This window comes from Panicum virgatum, chromosome 7N, assembly GCF_016808335.1.
Source record: "Panicum virgatum strain AP13 chromosome 7N, P.virgatum_v5, whole genome shotgun sequence".
NCBI lineage: Eukaryota > Viridiplantae > Streptophyta > Magnoliopsida > Poales > Poaceae > Panicum > Panicum virgatum.
The window spans coordinates 42,435,468-42,462,104 of record NC_053151.1 but is presented as its reverse complement, the minus strand read 5'-3'; the positions used below and the strand labels follow the sequence as shown (position 1 = coordinate 42,462,104).

Below are 26,637 nucleotides of genomic sequence, written 5' to 3'. Positions count from 1 at the left end.
ATAGGCGTAGGGGAATAATGACACATCAAACCCCCGGGCCCGTGGGCTCACACGCTCATTATCGTACTCGTTGGGCCCAACCAGCTTTCGACGTGCCCTCGTCGTATGACGGCTGGCCGCTGGCCGCGTCTCTCTCCGTCTCCGTGTCTGCTGCCTCCGGAGGGAATCAAAGGCGGCCCCCCTCCCGGCGGCGTACGATCCTGTTCTGAAGAAGCAACAGGGCGCGGCCATCTTCGCCGATCCAGGCCACGGACGGGCTCGCCTGTCCGCTTGCGTCTCGGGTTCAATTCCGAAACGCCGAGCCGCGCACAGCAGCGGCCAACAGTGGCTCGATGGGCGTGCTTCGACCGATCGTTGCCTGTCATTTTCGCACCGGGAAAGCAGAAAAAAAAATTGACAGGGACGCGGCCCAAAGCCGGTGTTATCTTGGAACGTGGCGACTGCGAGTTTGAGGGCATATAAATGGCGAGCTTTTCTCGCTAATGATATGGACAAGGATCGTGTTCTCGAAAGCAATCGGAGAAATGGGGTCGCCGCTCATCAGTGAGCGACACGGTACGCAGCTAGCAGCAGGCCCGCCCCGTACCAGTAGCAGTATCTTCACCACACGATCCATCGTTTTCACCCCACCCCACACTCCCCGATGGGCGAGTGCCCCGCCAAGGCAGAAGCCGTGGCATGCCATCGCGTTCACGCTACAGCGGATAAGAATGAATTGAAGCGCCGCGCCGGGCAAGGGCAAGCGTCGCTTGCAGCGGCCGTTCCCACACAGCGAGCAGCCGAGCAGCACAAGCACAAGGAGAGAGTGCAGCGCGTCTCCGTCCGTGGGTTGCGCAATGTGAAAAATCTCTGCAACGCACGTCCACACACGCATACGTCGTCGAAGAGTGTTGCTGCCTGCCAGTATCTCTACGACCCGTTCTGAACTGTTCAGAAGGATGAGCACCGTCCTGCTCCAAGCTCAATGTTCGTGCCACTTTACCGTTCAGAGTTTAAAGACGTCCTGGATCTGAAACGCAACACCAGCGAGGAAATTTTGATGCAGTTTGCACCCGTTCCGTTTAAGCAAAGTCGTAATCCGCAGTTGATTCGACACTTGTGCCGTCCCATCAAGATTTACGAGGGCGCCGAATCAGGCGCAGCGGATTTGGATTTCAGCAGCCACTGTCTCGCGCAGGTCGCAGGTCCACTGCTTTGCTTCGGCGGATCTCGCGAAATTTTCTCCTATTTCCGCGATAATGGCCGGACGGAAGATCTTGCCGGGCCCTCACTATCCACCAGACGGCGGCAGGTTGCCGGGACCTGACGGTGTGTTGCGGTTGCTGAGCGGCCTGGCCCTGATTTGCACGCCACAGGCATTTGGCATTTTCACGGGGACTGCTGGGCGAGCAACGTCGTGAATGGACCTGTAGCGTCGCGCACCCATCACCGGTCTTATGGATATGTCAGATGGCAACGGCATCGACAGCTACAGATCGAGCGCAGCCGTGACACCACAGGGTTGTACTCGAGCTTACGGTTAAAGTGGGGATTTCGACCCTCTTTGTTGCCCAAGGTTTGGAAATGCGATCACACTGTTTTGCCGGTGTTGTTTATAGGACGTGTGTATAAGGAACCTGCTGAATAGGTTGCTTGCTGGGCCGGTCAAGAGCACGTGGGAAGTGGGCTGGACCTGGACCGACGGAAGGAAAAGTTTGGGCTGGTCAGCAGGCCGACGGCGGGCTACGGGCTCGGCCTGCACCCCAATGCTTATGGAAATCAAATGCAACTCACCCCAACCCAAAAGTTCAACTAAATAACCAACCCGTCCCGTCCCATTTAATGCTTAAAACTATGGTATTAGAAGATCTGCTAATTAAAACCTGTCACGGTTCAATCTCCAATTGACTGATTCAGGATACAAATTTGGCAACAGAGGAGAGAAGAAGAAGAAGAACAGAGGAAGAAGAAGAACGATTCAGAATCTTATTCTTGTCTGTCTTTCTGTTACAAGGCCGAGGCACTTTATACCCGCCCATACTCGGCTTTTTTCATTTTTGTATTTAAAAAAAATTAAAATTTCAGAAATATATGGCAGTTTCGAAAAATTTCAAAACTATACCCCTGTCGCCCAAGGGGCGACAAGGTGCCTGTCGCCCTCTGGCTGGACGACAGGACCTAAATGTAAAAAAAATTACATTTAGGTCTTGGCGCCCGGGACGCATTAAACAACGAACTTGTAAAATAGATATAAAATCGTAAAAAAAATCGGAAAAAATACAAACTCAACTGTTTTGGATTCTATGAAACAAGATCTACAACTTTTGTTATATTAAGTTTTTCATTTGATCAATGTATCTTGCTCTATTTTAAATACTAGTTTAATGCACTTTTATTTAAATCTCAAGATCCATCCTTTGGATGCATGTCATCTTTGGCCAGAGTGTTGCATATGGTAAGCATAGGCTTGTACAAAATTGGTAGGCCCAGAAAACATTTCTAGAATAAGTTTTTAAATTAAATCTTGTAATATGTCTAGTTTAAATGAGTTATTTATCCATGCTGCTATACTGAGTTTTAGAAGTCATAACTTTTACAGTACCATTATTTTATTTCCTAAGAGCTACAAAAAATATGGTAAATTTTAGATAAGCACAACTAGACCAAATGAATTATTTCAAATTTTTCTAGGTACAATAACTATTTTTCTTGATTTAGTGCATTTACCTTAGTCATAATTCATTTGGTCTAGTTGTGCTTATCTAAAATTTACCAAACTTTTTTTATAGCTCTTAGGAAATAAAATAATGGTACTGTAAAAGTTATGGCTTCTAAAACTCAGTATAGCAGCATGGATAAGTAACCCATTTAAACTAGACATATTGTAAGATTTAATTTAAAAACTTATTCTAGAAATGTTTTCTGGATCTACCAATTTTGTACAAGCCTATGCTCACCATATGCAACACTCTAGCCAAAGGTGACCTGCATCCAAAGGATGGATCTTGAGATTTAAATAAAAGTGCATTAAACTAGTATTTAAAATAGATCAAGATACATTGATCAAATGAAAAACTTTATATAACAAAAGTTGTAGATCTTGTTTCATAAAATCCAGAACAGTTGAGTTTGTATTTTTCCGATTTTTCTACGATTTTATATCGATTTTACAAGTTCGCTGTTTAATGCGTCCCGGGTGCCAGGACCTAAATGTAATTTTTTTTACATTTAGGTCCTGTCGTCCAGGCAGGGGCGACAGGGGTATAGTTTTGAAATTTTTCGAAACCGCCATATATTTTTGAAATTTTAATTTTTTTAAATATAAAAATGAAAAAAATTCCCGATACTCAGCACACAGGCCGGATTCTGGCCCAAGGCCCATATACTACTCAGAGTGGCTACGGCCTTGCTAGATGATTACCCACCTTGAGTGGCCATGACAAAACCCTCCAACCCATATTAACTGTATATATAGAAATTTAGCGCCTCCACTCTTGACATGAAGATCATCTAGCCACACTACTTCGTACACAGTAGCTGACAGTTATATTGAGTCATGTCCAATAAAATTCGGTCAATTCCAATAAAATTTTATTATGAGCGCGAGGTTTTATTTTCAAGATCCGGTTCTTGATTTGGGGCTCACATTTAGATCTAGTCACACTGTTTTACACAGAGTAGCTATCAGTCATACGAAGTCATCTCCAACTAATTTTATCAATTTTGATAAATTTTATAATGTAACCGAGGTTTGTTTTCATGATCCGACTCTTGACATGGGGGCTTACATGTACTTCTAGTCGCACTTCTTTGCACAATGTAGGTACCAGTCAGTGGCGGATCTAGAGTTTCAATATAGGGTATGCCGCGACAATTTTTTCATATACAATTCGGTATAACTCATATAGAAATGGTATACTCTATAAACAAATCAAAATCTACTAAAAATTTTGGTATACATTAGTATAAATAACATGTGAAGTCTTAAATTCAACAATTAAGAGCTATAAAATATGTAGATCTAAAATGTGCATAAAGGAAGCTTACACATATAAAATAGTTCAAAGATGATTCATCTTCATACAAGTCTCTGTTATGTCACCTTTATCACTTTGATGAAAATGTCTTAATTTATTTTGACCTAAAGCCTTTGCAAGAACATACAACGGGTACATGCATGAAAGAGGCAATCAGGCACGGAACAACGAATTTTTGGACACATGTATGAAACATCGAATTTTTGGACACATGCATGAAATATTAAATGCAGTTGAAAAAACTAATTAATTACACAATCTAACTGATTAGCACGAGATGAACCTTTTAAGACTAATTAGTCCATGATTGGATATTATTTATCAAGTAACAACAAAATGTGCTACAGTGTCAAGCACAAACTTTTTCACCAACTAATCACAACCTGAGTAAAAAATCAGACACGTTCACACGAATTTGGCAATTTGCCTTGGAGACTGGACCCGCGGACTGGTTCGCTAGAGCCCTGGCCTTTATCTCTGGATGGGTAGCGGCGGATGCTATGCGGCAAAGGGGATGGAAAGCTGCAGGCCGCAAGCGGCTGGCGTCTAGCGCGTCGTGCCTCATGCCCTCTCTAGGAGAATAGGAAGCGGAAGTTTTTTTTGCTAACACGGTCATCTACTGGCCCATAGGGTATGCCGCGGGCATACGCCGTGGCTCTGCCACTGGTACCAGTCATAGTCATGATGAGTTATCTTTAATATATTTCAGTCCAATTCGATAAAGTTTTATGGTGTGAATATTTGGTTTTTAATTTTTATGGTCAACTCTTAATGTGGGACTCACATTTATATATTATCATATTGCACAAAATATCTATTTCAACCCATCCTAACCTGCATTTTCATCAATGCATGGAAGCCTGCATATTCTGTTCTGCCTCACACAGCTAGTCATCAACAATGGGTATGTGTTTAGTGCCTCTCCAATTTTTTTTAAAGAAAATATTACCATTTAGAAGTATTAAGTAAAGTATGTATAATTTTTTTTATACAGATGAGTTGTAAATCGCAAGACGAATCTAATGAGGTATATTTGTTTCGCGATTTACAACTTATCAGTGTAAAAGGTTTTATAAACAAATTTTATTTAATACTTCTAAATAGCAAGATTTCCTTTTATGTCACAGGGTGTTAAATTTTTAGGGAGAGATCTAAATACACCCAAATGCAAGGCATAAGCGGAGTAATAGAGATGGGCTATTTGTATCTTCAGAGAGACATCATGAAGGTGTAAATTTCTATCAGGTTGAAGGAACGAAACTGAAGGGGACGCGAACTAATTTCTCATTGTGACTGCTAAAGCATCATGATTACTGTTCAAGAATTTATAATTGTTACTATTCGTAGAAAAACTCAATCATGTCAAGATTACATTTCAGGCAGCACGATAGCTGAATTCATTGCCGTGGAAGCTTCAGCTCAGTGCAGCACCGAACTTGCTATCTTCAAATAATGTATCGCCGAATTGTTGATTGAGATTAACGGGCCTCTGATTGATCTTCCAGCGAACTTCCAAGGTAGAAGCAACCAATCCACCATGCCAGCAAAAAATCTGTTCAGTTAACCAGAAAAACTGAAGGTCATGGATTGATTGTCAACGCATGCGACGAGAGATACAAGGTCCCCGAGATTGCGGGAGGGGGCGACCGGAATCCGACGGTTCTCCGGCGAGCCACAGTGTCACGAGGTGCCACCGCCGCGGGAGCAGCTAGGAGACGTTGGTACGGGGTGCGTTGGGGGCCATAGCCGCACCTGGAAATGTGAATCGGCGGAGGCTTCAGGTGGGATGGGTGGCGGTGCTGCTGGCTGCGATCGCCGGCGTGAGGAAGAACCAAAATCTTTCAAAAAGAAAAAAACAGCTCGTTTGGATCCATGCTCGTGTGTGGCGGCTGCAGCTGGGCTTGGCTGCACTGCACCTGGGCCGGCTGGGTGCGCTCTTCTCTACACCGCACCATTGCAGCAATGGAGGCAATATATCGACTCGTGCAGGCGCGATGTCCATCGCTCTGTAATATACGAATGACGTGTTGCAGGATGGATCCTACTGCGTGTACTGTCCGACAGGCAGCTCACGCGCAAAGTTTGACGTGTGACCACGAAGGCGACAGCGATCGATCGACAAGAAGGCTAGGCCTTGATTAGTTGCAAAGTTTAAAATTTCAAAAAAAAATTCCGGCATCTGCATGAAGACTTAAATCTAAATGAAATAAAAAACACGTTACACAGTTTATCTGTAAATCGCGAGACGAATTTAATGAACCTAATTAGGACGTAATTAGACGCTAAATTGCCGCAGTAATGCTACAGTAACAACCTCTAATGCTAAATTATTTAGACTTATTAGATTCGTCTCGCGATTTAAATACGAGTTCTGTAATTTATTTTATAATTAGTCTATGTTTAATATTTCAAATATAAAAAAATATTTTTTAAAAAACTTTAGAACCTGCAACTAAACAAGACAAGACTCTAGTGTCGCCGATGGGCGACGGCCCGGTTCCGTGCACGCTTGACCGCGCAGCTCGCGTGGCGCGACAACGAGCGTGACATGGGAGACGAAGACGAGTGACGAGTCGGGTGGGACGCGCGTGCATGTGGAATGGCTTTTTTCGGGGGTGGAGTGGAAGCCAGCTCCATCCCGATCTCGTGCCGTTCCGTTTCACGTACGATGGCCGCCTCCCTCAGCGTAGGAACTCACTTCGTCGGGGTCAGCAGGCGCTGTATCGTGCCGTCCGGTTCAGGTAACACCGCGCGTTTTTCGATCTTCTCCAGCTCTTGGGATTTGGCGTTGCGCTAGTCGAGCCCGAGCCCCCCCCCCCCCCCCCCCCCCCCCCGCGCGTCTGTTTTGGGACTTGGCAGTCAAGTTATGCTATGGATTTGACCATTTCCCAACTTGCAGATAAGTTGGATTTTTTTAGAAGAAAACAATAAGTTTGACTTGAGAGGGCCAAAAAGCTCATCGAGTGAGGACCCTTCTACAGTCTATAGCCAATGAAATGAACGAGGAAAGGGACGGGGGCAGCACGCCCCTCGATCGGGGATATGGGCTTACGCACCAACAGGCAACATTCCCTGCCGCGCCTTGAGTTATTGACCAGAAAATGAGAGCAGCACGAAATGGTAGGCCGCCGAAGGCGACACAGCACCGAGCTGTGCGAAGGCAGGGGCAGCCACCCTTTTTGGTTCTCGAAATGATTAGGGACCGGCCTTTGTTTTGCAAGAAACTGGCTGCTCACACGCCCAAATCTCGCTCGGATCCCCTCTTAGATAATGTTTTCTAAAATTCTACTAGGTGGCTTTCCGCTAGTGCTTCCGAGCCCGGTCACGTCACTCTCACGCACTCGAGCGATCATTCCCCGCGCCCTAACAATACTTTCTGTGTTCCTCAAAAAAAAAACAATACTTTCTGTGAAAAGTATCTCAGGCGGCGGCAGGCTTATTTCCGCCGACCGCCAAGATCTCAGGCTCCGTGCTCATAGAGTCGGGCCTTCCAACGCAAAAAAAAAATTGCTATGGAATTTTACTAATTTCAAGTACTAAATAAATTTATTTATAAATTTTTTTGCACAGATGTATTGTAAATCGCGAGACGAATCTAATGGTGCTAATTAATTCATGATTTATTTATAATTAGCGGATGGTTACTGTAGCATTAATATTGCAAATCATGGCTTAAGTAGGCTCATTAGATTCGTCTCGCGATTTACAGCTCATCCATGCAAAAAGTTTTGTAAATAGACTTCATTTAGTACTCCATATATGTGTCAAAACATTCTATGTGACCTTTTTTGTTTTTCTTGTGAGGTTTATCGTGTCAAAACTCAAAAGTACCTTCTCTTCTCGGTGGCAGCACATGCACAGCGGCACCGGAGACCTTCTCGATCGTGTCAAAACTCAAAAGTTGTATTCATGGAACATGTCATCTCGGGTACTATGTTAGCACGATCGATCCTGGAAGCAGGGGCACACCTATCCTAAAAGGTATGAGCAGGGCATTGAAGTGCTGGGTAGTAGGAGTGGGAGGATCAAGTGCCTCGTCCCTTTCAAAGTCCTTTCTTTTGCTCTCCTGCAGTCGTGCTGTGCTGCCGCATTGCCATAACCACGGGCATGTGCACACTTCTTAGCTTGTTGTAGACTTGAGAATATCGTTTCTTACGTACACATTATTGTACTTGCAAGTAATTAACCTATAAGCGCGCTAGTTTGGCTTCTCAGTGAAGTCAAAATAGGGAGTGATGCGAAAGAAGCTTATATTCGTTGTGTTCGCTTGGCTTGTCAGCCAACCAGCCAGCAGTCTTGTTCTTTCACACTAAATCAACACCAACCACCAGCTACCAGCCAGTCAGCAGTACTATTCTCTCATAACAAATCAGCACCAGTCATAAGCCACAGCCAAGCGAACACAACAATTATAAAAGTTCCAGTAGTATCTCACATCATGGAGTTTGACTCCTCGTGGAAGCGAATATTCTAGTATTCAACAGTATTATGCTTTCAGTGGTAGATCACATTTCCGTTGACAGTGAGGTGACAATTCATAAGGGCAAGGGTGCGTGCGTCCTGAGTATCTAGATTATACTATGTAATTGGGAAAAAAAAAGACTGGCGTATGAGGGTGCGTGCGTTGTGAGTATCTAGATTGTATTATGTAATCGTAAAAAAAAGAGTGGCGTGTGTCCCAAGATGGACTATTATATTGATTGACATCGTTCATAATCCCATCACTTGAGACAGCAAAGAACTGGAAAACTATATGATAACTAGGTGTTTCTTCTCCATCTCACATCTAGATTTTTGTTTCTTCCTCTTCCGACCAATCCAAGACTTTCTCGACCTTCTTCCACCTCTGGCTAGATCTCCGGTGAAGTTAGGGTTCGAGGTTGGGGTTTGAACTCCGACGACCTCCATTGCCGAGCTTAGAAGAAGGCCGAGGGTGATAGGCTCGCCCGGTGGAGGTTGCTAGCATGGGACGGTAAGGCTAGCGGCGGTGGGCGGTGGCGCTGCCGGCTGGGCAGTGAAGGAGGCCGGTTGGGCCAGGGAGTGGCGGAGGCGACGACGGGCTCCGGCGGTCGGCATGGGGCTCCGTTGAGACCCTCCCGCACCAATGAACAGCGCAAGGAAGATCCACCATCAAATCTTGATCCAATGGTAAAAAAATCAGTGTGAAAAAAGGAAAAAAAAACCGGGTGTGGTATAGACATTCCCGGAAAGAAACACACACCAGATGCCGTATTTGAGCAGCATCACGTGAGCTTGTTTTTGGACGACCAACACGTGGGTTTTGCATGGAAGAAGAAGCGCGCGTCGCCACCAAGGTATGGTAACCGCTCCCCTTTTCTCCTTTTTACTACTCCGTGGACCGAGTGTACCAACCAGCACGAAACAAAAGTGCTGGTCCATTGTCGTCGTATTTCCGCTTTCTTTCTTCCAGTAAAAAAGATGAGCGCTTATAACTTGTGCCAGTATAACAATTTTAATCCTAATAGCGACGCAAATGGCTTAGCCCCTAATACCAATGATACTCATTTCGACCTAACCGTTTCATATCACTATATAGTGAATGTTTCTCATGCTCCAAGCTGTTCCGTACGCAGATGAATAAGCTCCCCTAAACTCTATTCGAGGACTTGACCAGTCCATCACGTACGTTATTGGTTCCCCTCCAAACTATGTAACCTTGGTGCTTCGTGATCTCACTGAACCAGTGGCTTATTAATGGAAAATATTGCGTAATTTTTTTAAAAGAAGTGCGATCCTAATAAAAATTTATAAGCCATATTAATAACAAAGTAACCTGTACACCGTATCACCGCAGTTGGTGATTATTCATGCAGATGAGTATGCGATGACGATGGAACAGCACAGCGGGCTCGAGACACTCGCCAGCATGTAAAAACGAAAAGCATTAGCTGTTTCATGCTGGCAGAGCTCAAAGCCGCGTAGTACATTCCAAATTTCCAAATTAATACAACCAAACCTCATCAGCAATCTTGTTTTTGGAAATTCAAACCACCACGCGATTCCCCCAAACCCAGTTCGCAACGCAGGCACGATTCAGATCCAATGACAAAATCTCCAGAGCCCCAGGCAGCCTCCAAGGCTCGAATGAAGGAATGCGGCCAAACCACTCCGATGAACCCCCAGCGCCAGCCGCAAATCTCATCTCCCCGGGCCGGGACCTGATAAATACTCGGCACTAGCGGCAGCGCCTAGGCAAGGCATGTAGCAGCAGCAGACCAGCGGCACGGACAGGAGAAAAGAAAAGGTGGGCAAAAGCGGGCACGAAAAACCGAAGCGCTCGCCGACCCACCCACCGAACCGATCCCCCACACCACACCACACTCCCCGGCCTCGGACCCGAGCGGAGGAGAGAGAGAAGGGGGCGGGAGGAGGAGGAGGTGGCGGCGCGGAGCGACACGCGGAGAGGAATGCGCGACCCGGTGTGAGCCTCTCTCGCCCCCTGCGAAATCCCATTGATTTTGATTCCGATTCCGCCGGCGGCGAAATCGGGCCGGGCGGCGAGCGGGCAAGTTGGGGAGGGAGCGACGGTGTTGTTGGGGAGGGGGTGAGACGGTGAGGGTTGAGGAGCGGCGGCCACGGCGACCGGGATGAAGGGAGGGGGCGGGAAGGAGACGGTCACCGCCACCTTCCTCCGCTCCCTCCTCCTGCTCCTGCTCCCCCTCACCGCGCTCTACTTCTTCTACACGCTCCACCTCCTCCTCGCCACCGCGTCGCCGGCCGCCTCCAACTGCCCGCCTGACTCCTCCGTGTCGGTCTCCGGGGCGTCCGCCAAACTCACGGCCGCGGCGGCGGAGGAGAAGAAGCGCCCCGGTTCCGCCGCCGCGGCGCCCACGCCGACGACGCTGCAGCACGTGGTGTTCGGCATCGCGGCGTCGTCGCGGTTGTGGGACAAGCGCAAGGAGTACATCAAGGTGTGGTGGCGCCTGCGCGGCGCCATGCGGGGCTACGTGTGGCTCGACCGCGCGGTGCGCGAGTCCAACATGTCCACGGCGCGGACGGGGCTCCCGGCCATCAGGATCTCCGACGACACCTCCGCCTTCCCCTACACGCACCGCCGGGGCCACCGCTCCGCCATCCGCATCTCCCGCATCGTCTCCGAGACGTTCCGCCTCGGCCTCCCCGAGGTGCGCTGGTTCGTCATGGGCGATGACGACACAATCTTCTTCCCCGACAATCTCCTCACCGTGCTCAACAAGTTCGACCACAGCCAGCCCTACTACATCGGCTCCCTCTCAGAGAGCCACCTGCAGAACATCTACTTCTCCTACGGCATGGCGTACGGCGGCGGCGGCTTCGCCATCAGCCGCCCGCTGGCCGAGGCGCTCGCGCGGATGCAGGACGGCTGCATCCGCCGCTACCCGGCGCTCTACGGTAGCGACGACCGGATCCAGGCGTGCATGGCGGAGCTGGGCGTGCCGCTCACCAAGCACCCGGGGTTCCACCAGTACGATGTGTACGGTGATCTGCTGGGCCTCCTCGCGGCCCACCCGGTGGCGCCGCTCGTGACGCTGCACCACCTCGACGTCGTCAAGCCCCTGTTCCCGGACGCGAGGTCGCGCCCCGCGGCGGTGCGGCGGCTGTTCGATGGACCGGTGAAGCTGGACACGGCGGGGCTGATGCAGCAGTCCATCTGCTACGACGACGCCAACCGGTGGACGGTGTCCGTGGCGTGGGGGTTCGTGGTGCTGGTGGCAAGGGGCGTAATGTCGCCGCGGGAGATGGAGATGCCGGCGCGCACGTTCCTCAACTGGTACCCCCGCGCCGACTACACGGCGTACGCGTTCAACACGAGGCCCATGGCGCGCAGCCCGTGCCAGAAGCCTGCCGTGTACTACATGTCGTCGGCGCGGCGCGCGCCCGACCGCGACGGCGGGGAGACCACGGTGACGCGGTACGAGCGGTGGCGCCACCCGAACGAGACGCGGCCAGCGTGCCGGTGGGACATCGCCGACCCGGACGCGCATCTTGATAACATCGTCGTGTTCAAGAGGCCTGACCCCGGGCTCTGGGACAGGGTAACCTTCCATGCCAAACCATTCCTTTTTTTTTCTATTCTATACTAAGCAACACATGATGTGCATCGCCATTTGGAGAGAAGGCCAACTGGCCATGCACGCATTGGCATCAGTTTGGCATTGTTGGCCACGTACAGCTACTTTTATCAAGTTTTCAAAAAAAAAACTTTTATCACGCGTAATCAACAAGATTGTAGGGTACAGGCTTCAAAAAAAAACAAGATTGTAGAGTACTAGTGTTTTAGCAATCAACTCCTTCCTAGAAGGCAACCTAGAGCTAAAAAAGAGAATCGCAATGCCAACACAGAACTTTTCCTAATGCCAAGATAGAACCTTCACAAATTGCAATGCTCCATAAAAAACTGGAACTGGACACTAGGTTTTTCCCACCTGTGATATTTTTATTACTAAATGTGTTACTGATGCGCTGTCACATGGATTTGCAGTCTCCCAGGCGAAATTGCTGCAGAGTGGTTTCGTCGCCCAAGGAGGGGAGCGGGAAGAAGATGACCATCGATGTAGGCGTATGCAGGGAAGGCGAGTTCACCCAGGTAGCAGCAGTATAAGCTTCATTAGATATAGATGAAGATAGGGATATTCAGAATTCTTTTCTGTCTTCTTTGCTTGTACGAATCTATTCTTCTCGGAGGGTGGGTATCAGAGAGTCTTCGTTTCAGCATCAGCATCTCTTTCCCGCGCGTGTTTGCCGAAACTCACGGGATGTAACTACGGTTTGCAAAGCGCCACCAAGCCAGGACTCCAAGTTTGGGCTGGGCGTCCTGCCACTTGCCATGGCGAGTCAACACGCCCCCACCCCCCCCCCAACGGCTACGCTGGTTGTATATTTTTTGAAAGAAATACGCTGGTTGTATATCGCTTTGACGCTTTGGGACTTGACGGAGATGAGGCAAGGGATCAGCATTCAGCAGGCAGCACAGCGCCTGCGTCGCAACAGTGGCAGGGTGGGGCTCTTGTCCATAGCGCGTGGCTCGCCATCCGCTCGGGCAGGGAAGGGCAGGCCATCACTCATCATCGCAGGACGAAGGCCGCAGGGTGTGGGGCGGGTGGTGGCTACAGGGGTTCTGGTCTGTCCTGGCCTGGGCGCTTGTGTTTGGCTCTGTTTGGCAGGGCTCCAAACGCGGCTTCAGCAGGAGTCTTGCCAAACGGTGTGTTGTGCACCAGCTCCGTGCGAGGAGCCGCCCATGGAGCCCCTCGCGGCTTCCACACGCGAGGAGCCAGGAATTGGTGGCTCCGCGCGGCTCCATCAACCCTTTGTCATACCTGCCCCTAGGTGGGGTCCGCTGGAGCGTGGCCCGCGGGGACGAGATGGCCGGCGGCGAGGGCCAGCGGGGTCGGGGAGGATGTGCCCGGCGGCGGCCGCGCGAAGGAGGTGGCTGGCGGCGGACGCGTAGAGGAGGAGGCGCCAGCCGCCGCTGCATTGGGAGGAGGAAGAGGCGCGGGGCGCCGCGATTGGTGGAGGAGGAGGCGGCGCGGGCCGCTGCGATGGGTGGAGGAGGAGGAGGCGCAGGCTGCCGTGTTAAGAGGAGGGGGCGCGGGCGGGAGCTCAAGGCCGAGGAGGGGGTCGGCGGCGGCAGGATCATGAGGCTGGGAGGGAGCAGGCGGCGGCGAGAGCGAGGTGGGAGGGTTGGGCGGCGGCGAGAGCGAGGCGGGCGCCGGGGAGGTGCGCCGAATGGATAAGGAGGAGGAGGGGAAAAAAGAAAAGGGAGAGGAAAAGAAAAAGAGGGGAAATAAAGGAAAAGAAAGCAAATGGAAAAAAAGAAAAAAGAAAGGGTAGTTTAGACATTTCACAATCTCAATCTAACTGGTGGAGCTATTTTGCCAAACATTTTTCAAAACGACTTCGGCTCCACCTGAGAAGCCGCTCCACCAGAGGAGCCGGAGCTCTACCAAACGGGCCCTTTGTCAGTACTACTGAAATCTCCCAGCGGTCCAGCTCCAGTGGAGAAATCTCGTCCCGTGCGGCCTGGGCCCCGCGTGCCTCGGCAGTGCCATGATTGCCGGAGTTTTTTTATTTTTATATTATTTATTTTTCGATTTTTCAAAAATATATACCGTAAATTTTTTTTTGCAGATCTGGCCTGCTGTCGCCAGTTCAACTGGAGGTAAAGGCATACCGCCGGATGTTATCGCCGGTTCATCCGGCGGAATTTCTTTTGACCTAGGCAGTTCATTTTCAAAAAATCATAACTAATTTATATAAACTCGGATGGAGATAAACTTTATATGAAAATTGTAGATCTCGAAGATATCTACAACTTTATAGTTCAAACTTTTTTCATTTGAAGCCATCTTGGTGTTCAAATAGTCGACACAAATTTCAGATCTGATTTTTAAATTTTGGTCTGAACGCTGGACAACATACCTTCAAAAAATCATAATTAATTTATATGAACTCGTATGGAGATAAAATTTATATTGAAATTATAGAACTCAACAAGATCTACAACTTTGTAGTTCAAAATTATTTCATTCGAAACCACCTTGGTGCTCAAATAATTGTCACAAGATTCAGATCCAAAATTAAATTTTAGATCCGGAGCATTTATCGATTATTTAAGCATCAAGATGGCTCCAAATAAAAAAAGTTTGAACTAGAAAGTTCTACAATTTTCATATAAAGTTTATCTCCATCCGAGTTTATATAAATTAGTTATAATTTTTTAAAAGTGAACTACCCAAATCAAAATAATTCCGGATGAATTGACGATAACATCGCTACAGTACCCCCGCCAGTTGAACTGGCGACAGGAGGGTAGATAAAAAAAAATGCGGTATATATTTTTGAAAAATTAATAAATAATATAATATAAAAATAAAAATAAAACTCCGATTGCCGCCGTGGCGAAAGCCCACGGCATCGTGCTCGGTGGCTTTATTAGCCTTTCCGGCGACTTGGACGACCGAATTTAGTGCCTCAGAGTCAGAGCTCATTTCACTATCAGTTCAGTGTGTGTGCGTTAACGTTCATTGATTGCTCCGAACCATCAGAAGGACGGCTTTCGTCGATGGCAGCCTCAACAGGTGGCAGCGTTACAACACGCGACGGGACGATCTGTTCGCCGCATGCTGCACAGGCTGCTGACAGTATGTGGTGATGTGTCGATTACTAGTTAAAGCCGAATCCAGCAAGCACATGAGCAGGAAAAGGGGTGTTTCCATGGACCATGCCGTCGATGCCGACGCCCTAACGTCGTACTCCTAAACAAGTAATAAAAAGTTAAATCAACCGAGTATTTTATGCCGCCAGGACGTGTGTCAATCTCAGTGTGCCCTCAGTCCCTCACATGCAAACAGTATGACGTTGATATCACCTCGATTTGAACCACATACTGCAGGGTTGTTTGGTTTGCTAAATTTTAGTCTGTGTCACATCAAAAAAATCTTAGTATTTAAAAATATTAAATAAATTAATTATAAACTAACTGTAGAACCCTAAGACTAAACTGCGTGACGAATCTAATGAGATATACTAATTTATGAGGGTGTTTTGGAACAGGGACTTAAAAAAATCCCAGAGACTTTTTAGTATTTAGAAGTATTAAATAAAAACATTTATAAACAGATTTTATTTAATAATATAAAATAGTAAAATTCCTTTTGATGTGATAGGGACTTCTGAAAAAAGTTTAGAACCAAACATGGCCTATGATTAGTGGATGGTTACTGTAGTATCACTATAGCAAATTATGGATTAATTAGGCTCATTAAATTCGTCTCGCGAATTAGCAATCAGCTGTCAAAAAAATTTATAAACAAATTTTATTTAATACTTTAAAATAGTAAGATTCTTTTTGTTATGACATGGACTTAAAAAAATATGTGGAATCCAAACAGCACCTTCGTTCACAACTCGGAACGCTCCGAATGGAAACAGAGACAGCAGTTCCCTCGCTTAAATTTCGTGTTAACTGGACCTCTATCTCCCAATCTGTGGCTAATTTCCGGATATAGCCCTGTTCACTCCCCTGTTAAACCCCTCGTCTCATGGTTCGAATCTTCGCTTAGTTAATTGTGGAAGAATAATCTAATCACATTGTCCAGTATACAAGCCTCCTTCATTTACGCGTGTCCTGCAATGTCTACGACACACAGACTTTGAGAGGACTGCGACCATACCACAATATTTATTTGTTCAAGACGATTCTGGCACACATGCTTAGGTGCTAGCATAGTGAGGTCCGAGGATTAAAGAAAAAGTGAACGTTATAATTCACTAGAAAAATGCTAATGCATGGCAGAAATGGACAATGTCGAACGCTATTCATTCGAGATGATTGTCAGGTTACAGCTTGACAAACCCGTACGTTTCGAGGTTGAAACCGGACATTTTCACCAAAATGGAGCCAACAATCCGCTCACCCACGCCCAGTGGACAACACCCACACCACACAGAAACGGGTCAATTACCATACCTAGGTTCCAGAGATAACGGTAGTAACAAAATATCTATCGGTGATAAGAGGTGTCAGATGGTCCAAAGACATAGCACACGGACGTTTTTGCCAACGCCCCGTAAGCAAAACTTCAGGCGCCACCGCCAAGTAGGTCAGTACGCAGTTCCACAGTTCTGTAGGCTAACGGAATATACCTGCCAATAGATGCAATTCCCTCATCAACAAGATAGCGAAAGTGAAGATATCTGAAAAATTGGTTCTGATAAACCAACAATTTTAACTTCGAAAAAAAAAATGGCTGAATGCATGTCGGCCGCCTTTAGCATGCAGGTACAATAACCAACAAGGAAAGCTGCCTAACAGCGGTTGAAGCAGTTTGTGGGAAGTTGAAAAACTGTGTTTGTTGACTTGTTCATGGTTTCACCATAGACAGTAACCAAAAAAGAACAAAACCGAGGGATCAGAGAAGAAATGTTACACATATCTTGGTGTTGGTTGCACTTAAGGCTTCATGGCTTTTTAAATATAACAGCTATGGATAGTATTAACAACCTACAGGTTAAAAGAGCCAAATATGTACTTACCCAACTTTAAGTCCCAGAGGAGTGAATTAACAGCACTGCATAGTGCTTCCAAGTTCAATGCCATGCGATTTGATAATCCTAGCAGCTCCCAAAAGAATATCTTGTTCAGCAGATAGCCACTCATCTTTTCTCTGCAAGACATAAAATATTTGTGTTAGGATTGAAGAGGAAAGGACCATTCCAAACATCCACTAGGATAACAGTGAGTACCCAAACTAGCATGGTTTTATGCCCATGGCTATAACTTGTGTAACTGAACAAACCTTATACCCCCTCAGTTGCAAGATAAGTATATGACCTTGGATACATTTAGTATACTATTTTAACTTCAACCATATTAGAGCATATGAGAGTGATGTTAGTATACCTTTTCTATCAATACTTTCCAATATTATTGCCTTACAAAGCTTCTACACGTGCTTGAGGAGGGAAGATGACATAACATACTATAGCCATTGGTACAGCAGCATAAATGTAGAACAGATCAAACATACCATGTTTTTTAGGTTGCATCCAATGGTGAGCTCTCCATATGAACTTTCCAATCTTGAGAGATAGCAATAAGGAACATCACTATTGGACACATTTGGATTGGACCTTAACATAACCCTTATCTCCTCTGATACAGACGGAACCTTCTCAATATCCTCAATTCTTATAGGAATCTTTGTCACACTAGCTCGCCAATCAGCTCGTGATCTGTTTACTATCATCTGCAAATTATTTAGAATATCATGTCAAGACAGTATGAGGTTGGCCCCTACCAAACTTACCAAGAACAACAATGCGGAAGAAATCCTCACAGCATTCTTTGAAGTACAGCATGAACGATTTGTAGCAAATTTTAACTAATCAACAGAAGCATTAGACACAATATTTATTCCAAACTTCCTACAGAAAAGAAATATTTGCAAAGGTTTTATAGGATATAAATATATTATCCATAATTTCTATGCTATCATGAATTCCAGCTAGGGCCAGAAGTCTGAAGTTTGTTGTTTAAAAAAGAAACTCTAAAATTTAAATTTAATTTAAAAAATAGGAAGAGCTGGTTTTAGAAGCTACTAGAGCACTGGCCAAATAACGATTCATCAAGCATGGTTGGTAGAGCAAATCATTAACAATTCATATAGAATAGATACATAAACTGAAGTAAAAGTGTGCACATTTGTGTCTCATTTATGGTCATTTAACCAACGAAATCCAGGCTGCTAATATGCCAAGTAAGAAAATTCACTGTGCCATCATAAAATCTAACGCATCCAGCTAAATTAGGATAGGAAAACACATACTCCCTCCGTCCCATGAAAAGTGCACTCCTACGTTTGAAAAAAAAAATCCCACAAAGAGTGCAATTCTAGAGATTGGATCTCAACTACTGCCCAGATTTGAACTGCATGCCAAAACTAACCATATGTGCCAAACAAATGAGGGCATGAGAGTCTTTTCATGCCACCAGTAATCTGTCTGAAAAAAAAAATCTAGAATTGCACTCTTCATGAGACGGAGGGAGTACATGTAAAAGAGTGTCAAAATATAATTGTGTGTTCTACTCATAAACAGCCATGTAGGTATAGATGACTAATTTGTATATGTCACTATGTCAGCATGCACACTGATGGACATTTGGATCCACACACGTGTTTTAAATCTAAGAAACATCCAGCGATAGAAACAGTTATAATACCTGACTGGAGAACAAAGAGTTTGGTACTATGACAGGGAGCTTTTCTGGATTGATCAATGAAGTAGAAGTGAGTCCTATTTCGATCACCTTGCCTTCTATTGGCCCCGCCTACAATGTAAATTTCTATTAGTTAGTGTGAGCCAGCAATTATATAATATTAAGAGCATCTAAAAGCAAAGAATAAGTATGTCCAGTCCAAATTGGTCATTTATCATTGTCGGCAAACACAAGAGGAAAGGGGGGTGTTTTTTGAATTTTCCCATCTTAGCTACTGAAAACAAACAAGAGACTTGGACCCCGCAGGAAGGGATTCCCGATAGACACATTTGGAGGTTTTCTGACTCTGGAGAGTACTCGGCGAAATCAGCTTATGAGATTCTATTCCAAGGGGCTGTCTATTTTGGACCTGCACAAAGAATATGGAAATCTCATGCTCCTACCAAGTGTCGGTTCTTCATGTGGTTGGCCGCCCACAATCGATGCTGGACTGCTGACAGACTTGCTCGACGAGGCCTCCCCCACCCAGCCAGATGTTTGTTGTGTGATCAAGAAGAGGAGAATATCCAACATCTTCTCGTTGGTTGCGTATTCACCAGGCAATTTTGGTTCTCTCTCCTCCGGCGGTTTGGCCTCTCCACACTCACCCCCCAACCCCAAGATATTTCATTCGATGACTGGTGGAAGAAGGCGGAAGCCGGTCGCAGGTGAATTACGGAAGGGCCTGAATTCTCTCATTATTCTTGGGGCCTGGAGCGTCTGGAGGCACCGAAACGACTGTGTTTTCAATGGGACTGTCCCAAACGTGGCTACTACTGTTATCTTGGCCATGGATGAAGCGCAGTTGTGGAGTTTAGCGGGAGCTAGGGACCTCTCCCTGCTTTCTGCTATGGGAGAGGGTAGTTAGCTGGTGCTTTAGCTGGTCGTTGTTCAGTATGTAACAAGTGATAAGATACTAGGTCTGTCAAGGGGGTGTGGTGTGTGTGCGTGGGTCTATGTATGACTCTTTTCTTCTTCTATCAATACAATGATACGCAGTTCTCCTGCGTGTTCGAGAAAAAAAAAAAGACTTGGACCCGCATATCAGAACTAACATGTGCTCAATGCACAAATACCATGAGAAGCATTAATAAAAACTGCCAATTTAGGAAAAGCAATGCTCACAAATGTTTGAACAGTTCCCAACACCTGTCCATATTTTCTTCTTAAAGCTCCTCAATAACCATCAGTAGGCACCTGTTAACCCGAGGCATCTTTTTGGATTTTGGATGATTCACTAACTGTGCTTCAGCTATGAAAGAACCAATTACCCTTTACATCATCATGCTCCAAGCAAAATATGTTTGTTTAAGACAAACACGAGAACCACATCATGGCTTATAAAGTTATGATGAATGCAAAATAGCATTCCTTCTACCAGTAATACTGCTTTTCCCATCCTTTACAATACATCGTTTTTTACTCCACAATCACACGTGTGACTTGAAAACCCCTTAATACATGCAAGTTGAGACACAAATAGTTCTTTTATTATTATCAACATCTATCATGAAATAGTAGCTGAATATTTTTTATCCATAGTTCCACACTGTCCTCAAGTCAATGAAATTTAGAACTTAACAGTATGTATAATACCATTATGAATCTATGGTTTCAGCAGACAAGTGTATACACAAAAGCAATTAGATAAATGAGAAAGATACAAAAAAAATTGCAAGTTTCAGCTGACAACTTTGGTATGTATTATATTATACCATTATTTCTACTAGAAATACCTTTATGTAGTCGTTAACTGAGAATGGCTTAGAAAATTGCAAGGAGAACCCACTGAGAATATTACCAAGGACATCTCTAGCAGCAAAAGCAGTAGCAACACCTAAAGTATACAAAACAGAAGAAAATTTCAGTACTGTTAAATGTATGATTTAGTTGCAGGCTGCTGAACAAAAACTTCCAAACCACTATTTTTGCATTTTTCCCATGTAATCATGTAGGAGTAACAAAAAATTCATAGTATCCTAATATATATGCTACTGTTTCCTTTGCAAGAATTAATTCCAATAGGGAAAAAACAAAGGACCATTTGCTTAAAGATGTATCTTAGTAGGAGATTCTTTGAATGAAAAAAAAGGAAGGCAACGCAAGTAAAATATTTCCCCATGCATACTGCCAACTTATTGAGTTCTTACATTTCATTTGTTCAAAGGTGAAAAGAACTAGGACAAACTATAGTGTAATTATTTAGTGCAACAAAATCTTGATTTACAAATGTGGACAGTGAGCTGGATAGACTTTTGGAAGGAAGACTAGGAATCTAGAAATAAGGAATTTACTTATGAAAGTACATTACCTCCCACACCACCAACAGTTAATATTGACTGAACAGCTACACCACAAGCTTCAGCAAGACCCATTACTCCTAGTCCAATCAGTCCCAATGAAGAAACCTTATCAAATGCTGATATTCTGTCGCGGTCCACACTTGGGGCATCTGGGTTGGTCATAGCTTTAGCAATGAAGTTGGTTTTCCACCTGTGAAGGAACCATACAAAAGCCAGCACAAATGCACCCCTCCATGCCTGTGGAAGATAAGTTGATATGCTTGGTGCAATAAGTGTGGCCCTATGGAAGTGAAACAAGACAACCACACATATGAGTATCTCTGAACACAACATTATATCATAAGAAAATATCACTTTTTAACCAGACCATAATTATTAAGACAATGTCAGAGAAAAATGCATTTTGCATTTCTGCATTAATAAATAACGAATCAGCAAGGTAAAAAAGGCAATGTATATTTATATTGTGATGAAACTTTGGTGACATTGAAGAAACAGACAGAATGCCTAAGTAGTAGTTGCATATCTCTAGGTTCTCCAGAAAAGAACAAACATGGCTGCAGCAATACTGAAACCACTATAGGCCAAAATAAGATTGCATATCTCTAGGTTCTCCAGAAAAGAACAAACATGGCTGCAGCAATACTGAAACCACTAGTCCACTATAGGCCAAAATAAGACATAAACTGGACAATTAATTAGAACTAAAAGACTAAGATGCAAAACTATGAAGAAAATAGTCTTTAACAAAGAATACTCCCATCAGGAATTTAGGACAGAAAAAGATAAATTATTTTTCAGAAAGTTAACTAGAATCTTACATCTCTGAAAATGCCATAAATGTGATAAGATATTTCGCAGGATCCTCTAAAGCACACCAGAGACTAGTTTGGTACAAAACATCTTTCTTGGTTGAGTTCCCCAAAAGTGCTGCTATAGGACTTTGTGACGTGTACTTGTGAAGCCTCCTTAGAATGATAGGCATGACCAACCATGCAATCATTGTACCACACAGCGTTCCTCCAAGTGGAACAACTACCTTTTCAAGATTTGGATATGTATCAAATAGCTGTTGGACATGAGGTGTAACTGCATCAGTCAGTTCCTTAACTTTCTTGCCTGCATCAGTGGTAGCATCTACTGTAGACTTGCGAGCATTATGCAAGATCTCAATCCAAGAACCCTCACCACCACCTGCAGTGCCAACCTCAGAGCTTTCTGTAGAAGGAACATTAGTGACAGTACTCCGAGAAGCTTCTGGCTTGATTCCAGTATCTGAGGAGTATCCACCATGGAAGCTTGAAATGCCTAAGAAACATGGCAATGCACCATGTCTGGACTTTGGCGCAATCAACCAATTAGCGTCCATATGACTTGAAAAGGGCAGTCTTCTGGTCCTTGCCACATCATTAACTGCAGAATACCAACTCACCACCTTAATCTGGTCAACAACTGTAATATCAGGTTTTCTTGAGCACTTAGCAGAGCTGCTGAACCACCTCAAAGCACCAGAAGACACAGATGGGCAACAAAATGTCTCCATTAGACTCTGACTAGTAGATAATTGACATGACCGACGCCAAATTGCTGCAATCCCTGACATTTGGAGCTACTTTTAATGCCAGCTTGATATCCACAGAAAGGTTTCAGAAAAAAACAAAGATGCCAGGAGAATTTCTTGTCCTGAAACATGAAACAATTTAATATGCGAGTTTCACAGACCCACATAATCAAAGCCATAAGACAGTTCAGACATTTTTATTTTTTGTACAAATGAAATATTCTAGCTACTGATAATTCAGAATTGTGCTAGCAAAAAAATGGCAAACAAAGGATGAACCATATTTCCGTATGACTTATATGTTTCACTATGCTTATGAGTTATGAGGACAATCTCAATGGGAGTGTCATGAGCATTAAATGTCAATGCGGCATCAGCAAATTAAAACCTATAGAAGCATACTAGTGCATCTGAAATTCCTGTAGTAGAAATTAAAGTTCCACGGAGTCAATGACACCTAGCTGATAAATCTGAAAAATCTAGCTACAGAAACTTCATATCAAATGTTACTACATCTGCTTCAGGAAATAACCAGAGTGTCAAGTATCCCAGCATAACAGCAGCTTCCATGATTGGCATCCTAAAATTGGAATTGAACTTCTATAGAGCTAACACCAAACGTAACATAACAGGTCAAACACACAAGTGCTAGCAAGGCAACTAGCATACTAAATGTCTAAATGCCTGGAAACAAAAGGGCAACAACCACGATTCCATTCAATTGCAATTTGCAAACGATATCAGCACCACGACAGTTCAGGTTCAAACAGCATCCCCATCATTCAGAAAATCCACCGCTTCGCGCTGCTGAGCACTAACGCTACCCATCAAACGCCAACCCCCAAAATTCATGAATCACGAAAACTAGGTGTCATTGGCGCAATCAAAATTAGGTTAGGCAACTAGAAGCATTGCGTATTCAAAGAAAATAAACTGCGACCGCGCCGTTGTTGGGCACCTATGGTGTCAACCATTCAACCAACCTCGAGGAGCCCCAAACTGGAGGGTGGGTTCCACTAGTAGTGCGCCACAACACATAAACCCACAACCAACTGAATGGAGCGGGGGTGAAGGAAGGAGTATTCGGTTTGATCGAGAACTAAACCCACTCGCAGAAGGGATTCCATCCAAGCAGCAAAACCAGAAATGATTACTTACCAGCAAACGAAGAAACCGCAGTCAACTCCTGATGGATCTCCACCCACTGGATAGAGAGAGGAGCGGCGGTGTGGCGGAACCAGTGGACTTGGAGGCGGTGGGTGGAGGAGCCGGCGGGGAGAGGAAGCGACCGCCGCGGCGGATGGTCTCGGCCCCCTCCTAGCACGCCACCACTGCAGTCTGCAGCGCTGCCCCCTCGTACAAGAAGAAGGAAAGCGGGCCCCGCCCAAAAGCAAAGGGACGGTGATGCGGCTTTTTTTATTTTTATATTATTTTTTATTCGATTTATCAAAAATATATGTCGTTATATTTTTTTTGCAAAAATGTCACCCTGCCGCCGGTTCGTTTGGCGGTAAAGAGTTAACACGGCCAATGATCTTACCGCCGGTTCATCCGGCGGTAGATCCTTACCGCCAAACGAACCGGCGGTAACTGCTACCGCCGGGCTACAGCGCGGCTATAGCCGGCTGTAGCCGTCCTGTAGACGGCCAGTGCCCTACCGCCGTTTGAAACGGCGGTAGGTATTCCCACAATTTTTTTAATTATTTTATATGCTCTCATTGTTGTAATTAATTATATAATTATTTTATAGGCTGTCTGAACTGTAATTATTTTCTTTACGTTTAGAGATATTTCAGAAAATAATGGAGATAGCGGAGGTTAGGGAAATATTTTTTAAAAAATTTATATAAATTAGATTTAACTCTAATAGTCTGTGAAAATATATTTTTATGAGATATTCATGAGTTTCAATTACGATGTCCTGTCACCTTGCATCAGATTCTTCTGCACCCCCACTATAATTAAAAATGTGGGAGGACCTACCGCCGTTTGAAACGGCGATAGACATGCGTGAACCATGCCTATAGACCAAATAGCTCCATCTACAAATAGAACATCGCCCCATCTCATATGAAGTCAATATCCATCTCATACGAAGTCTTTAGCCATCCCCGCATGATCATCATGTCTTTCTCTGGTTCTACCTACATTCCGTGGAACAAGATTAGAGAACCTGTGCCTCAAGGAGTGCAGGTTCCAATGTGCTTCTGCGGTTCGTTGTGCAAGCTGATGGAGTCCAAAGTTTTGGACGATGACTTCGGCAGGAGGTTCTTCATGTGTGAGAAATACGAGTACGATCCGCCAAAGCGCTACGGCAAGGACAAAGCGAAGGTATCAGCTCGCACTATCTAGTTTGCGCCTTCGGAGTTCAGTAAGTTAATTCTAACTCGGCTTGGAAATAGAGTCCACCACCTCTTTGTGATTTCATACAGTGGCTGGACACGGAGTAATCGACCGAAACTAAGGAACACGTTGAGCGCGAAGCAAGGTGGGCCGCAGAAAGGTGGCAGCGAATGCTGCAAGAGGAAAAAATGGAGGAGAAACGCAAGAAAGATAAAGAAAAGATCCAGAAGAGGTTCGCAGATGTGGAACGTCGGCAGGCGGAGGAGCGTGAAGCTGATAGGGAAAGGAAGCGAGAGAGGGCACGCCGTGCGAAGGAGGCGGGACCTGAGGCTATTAGAAAGGGGAAGTATCCTCGGTGTACTCAGTAGATGACTATCATGTAATGTTCGAATTTCATATTCCCTAAGACATGTTAGGTCTAGATGGAACACGACGTTAGCGTGTTCCATGTACATGCCAGTGCAATTGTTATTGTAATTTCAATGTCAAATTAATCTGCATTGTGTAATTTATACTATCTTCAACTAGATTTTTCAGAAGCATTGCCCTACAAATAAACTTTTCAGACCGACGCGATGACAACTCCATGGGCATATATCGGCTAGTACACACAATAAAAATAATCAAAACAATCACCGTTCATACATTGAACACAAATTAAATAGTGGTCCACATAATTCAACGCACAGAACACATGACATGACATGTCAGGACCTATTGCAAACTACGGTGACGAGGTCCAAGACTAAACCTAACATGCCTTAGGTAATTCGAACAAACATTACATTATTTATTCAGACGGAGCAGTATAACATCAATCATTCACGGGCAGTACCCTTATCACGTCCCGCGATGTCTGGTTTTGCACGCTCGCCTTTGCGTAAATCTTCATTCACCTTCTTCAACCACTCCATATATTGCTGATCACGATTAGTGATCCACGTAATGGTACGTAATGGACACATCCAATCATAGTCTGCACAGGTGTACATAAGATAGTATGACGGAACAAAGTAATTAACAAGCTACAACCTGTAAACTAGATGCGTCCGCGCTTGCCACCTCTCCTCCTGCCGCGTCGCTCTGTAGCCTGGCCCGCCCTAGTGTGGTGCTGCGAGTACGTCAGTGGCTTCGGCGGGATGGTCTGGCGAGTGGACCGACGACCCTGCTCAGGAACAGGCATCTGCTCCACCTGACTGTAGTCCTACGTCGCGAGTGGGGCACCCCCCAGCTGTGAAGTGCCGACGACCTCCTGCGTCGGTGCAGAAGAGAAGAACGTGTTCACCCACTCCATCTGCGCGAGGTCGTCCACCTCCTGAATCTCCTCATCGTCGTCTGTCCCTCCCACCTGCCGGTACTCTGATTCACAAACTTCTGTCCATCAATATTCAATTAAAAATGTACTTGTTATCGCAAATTAACAACTGGTCTTAGACGTACCTAAATCGTGTATTGGACGACGAAGAGACGAAGATCCGGCGTCGTAGGGATCTATCGACGGAAACAACGACGAGCCGGGCGCTACACGAATAAGAAGTACAAGTTAATGAATAAAGTTTAACATGATACGGTATTTTAAGTGACACGAGGTTAGAGTACGATTTACCTGCCGAGTACAAATGTGCCGGTCGCGGCACGTACGTGGGCCAAACTGCA

General features: G+C 45.3%; 2 protein-coding genes and 1 long non-coding RNA gene across 5 annotated transcripts; 1 reads left to right on the top strand and 2 right to left on the bottom strand.

The window, feature by feature from the left end:
- Positions 1-10,216: 10,216 nt before the first annotated feature.
- LOC120683362 lies at positions 10,217-12,734 on the top strand. Its single transcript, XM_039965436.1, has 2 exons — positions 10,217-12,052; positions 12,499-12,734. The coding sequence occupies exons 1-2, from the start codon at positions 10,625-10,627 to the stop codon at positions 12,616-12,618; spliced, it is 1,548 nt and encodes a 515-aa protein (XP_039821370.1). The 5' UTR covers positions 10,217-10,624; the 3' UTR covers positions 12,619-12,734.
- Positions 12,735-16,270: 3,536 nt separating this feature from the next.
- Positions 16,271-23,999, bottom strand: LOC120681857 (mechanosensitive ion channel protein 1, mitochondrial-like). 3 transcript variants are annotated; one of them, XM_039963499.1, is made up of 8 exons: positions 23,797-23,997; positions 21,899-22,760; positions 21,086-21,357; positions 20,511-20,611; positions 18,739-18,846; positions 17,546-17,764; positions 17,052-17,182; positions 16,271-16,661 (listed from the first exon to the last, which is right to left on the bottom strand). In XM_039963499.1, the coding sequence occupies exons 2-7, from the start codon at positions 22,678-22,680 to the stop codon at positions 17,078-17,080; spliced, it is 1,587 nt and encodes a 528-aa protein (XP_039819433.1). In that variant the 5' UTR covers positions 22,681-22,760; positions 23,797-23,997; the 3' UTR covers positions 16,271-16,661; positions 17,052-17,077. The 3 variants fall into 3 exon arrangements, with proteins under 3 accessions (XP_039819433.1, XP_039819432.1, XP_039819435.1); XM_039963498.1 differs by having other exon boundaries at positions 16,308-16,661; positions 21,899-22,724; XM_039963501.1 differs by lacking the exon at positions 18,739-18,846 and having other exon boundaries at positions 16,315-16,661; positions 23,797-23,999.
- A 1,598-nt stretch (positions 24,000-25,597) lies between these two features.
- On the bottom strand, positions 25,598-26,497 carry LOC120683525. The gene is made up of 2 exons (XR_005678820.1): positions 26,422-26,497; positions 25,598-26,340 (listed from the first exon to the last, which is right to left on the bottom strand). It is a non-coding gene; the product is annotated as an uncharacterized LOC120683525 (long non-coding RNA).
- Between the last annotated feature and the right edge of the window lie 140 nt (positions 26,498-26,637).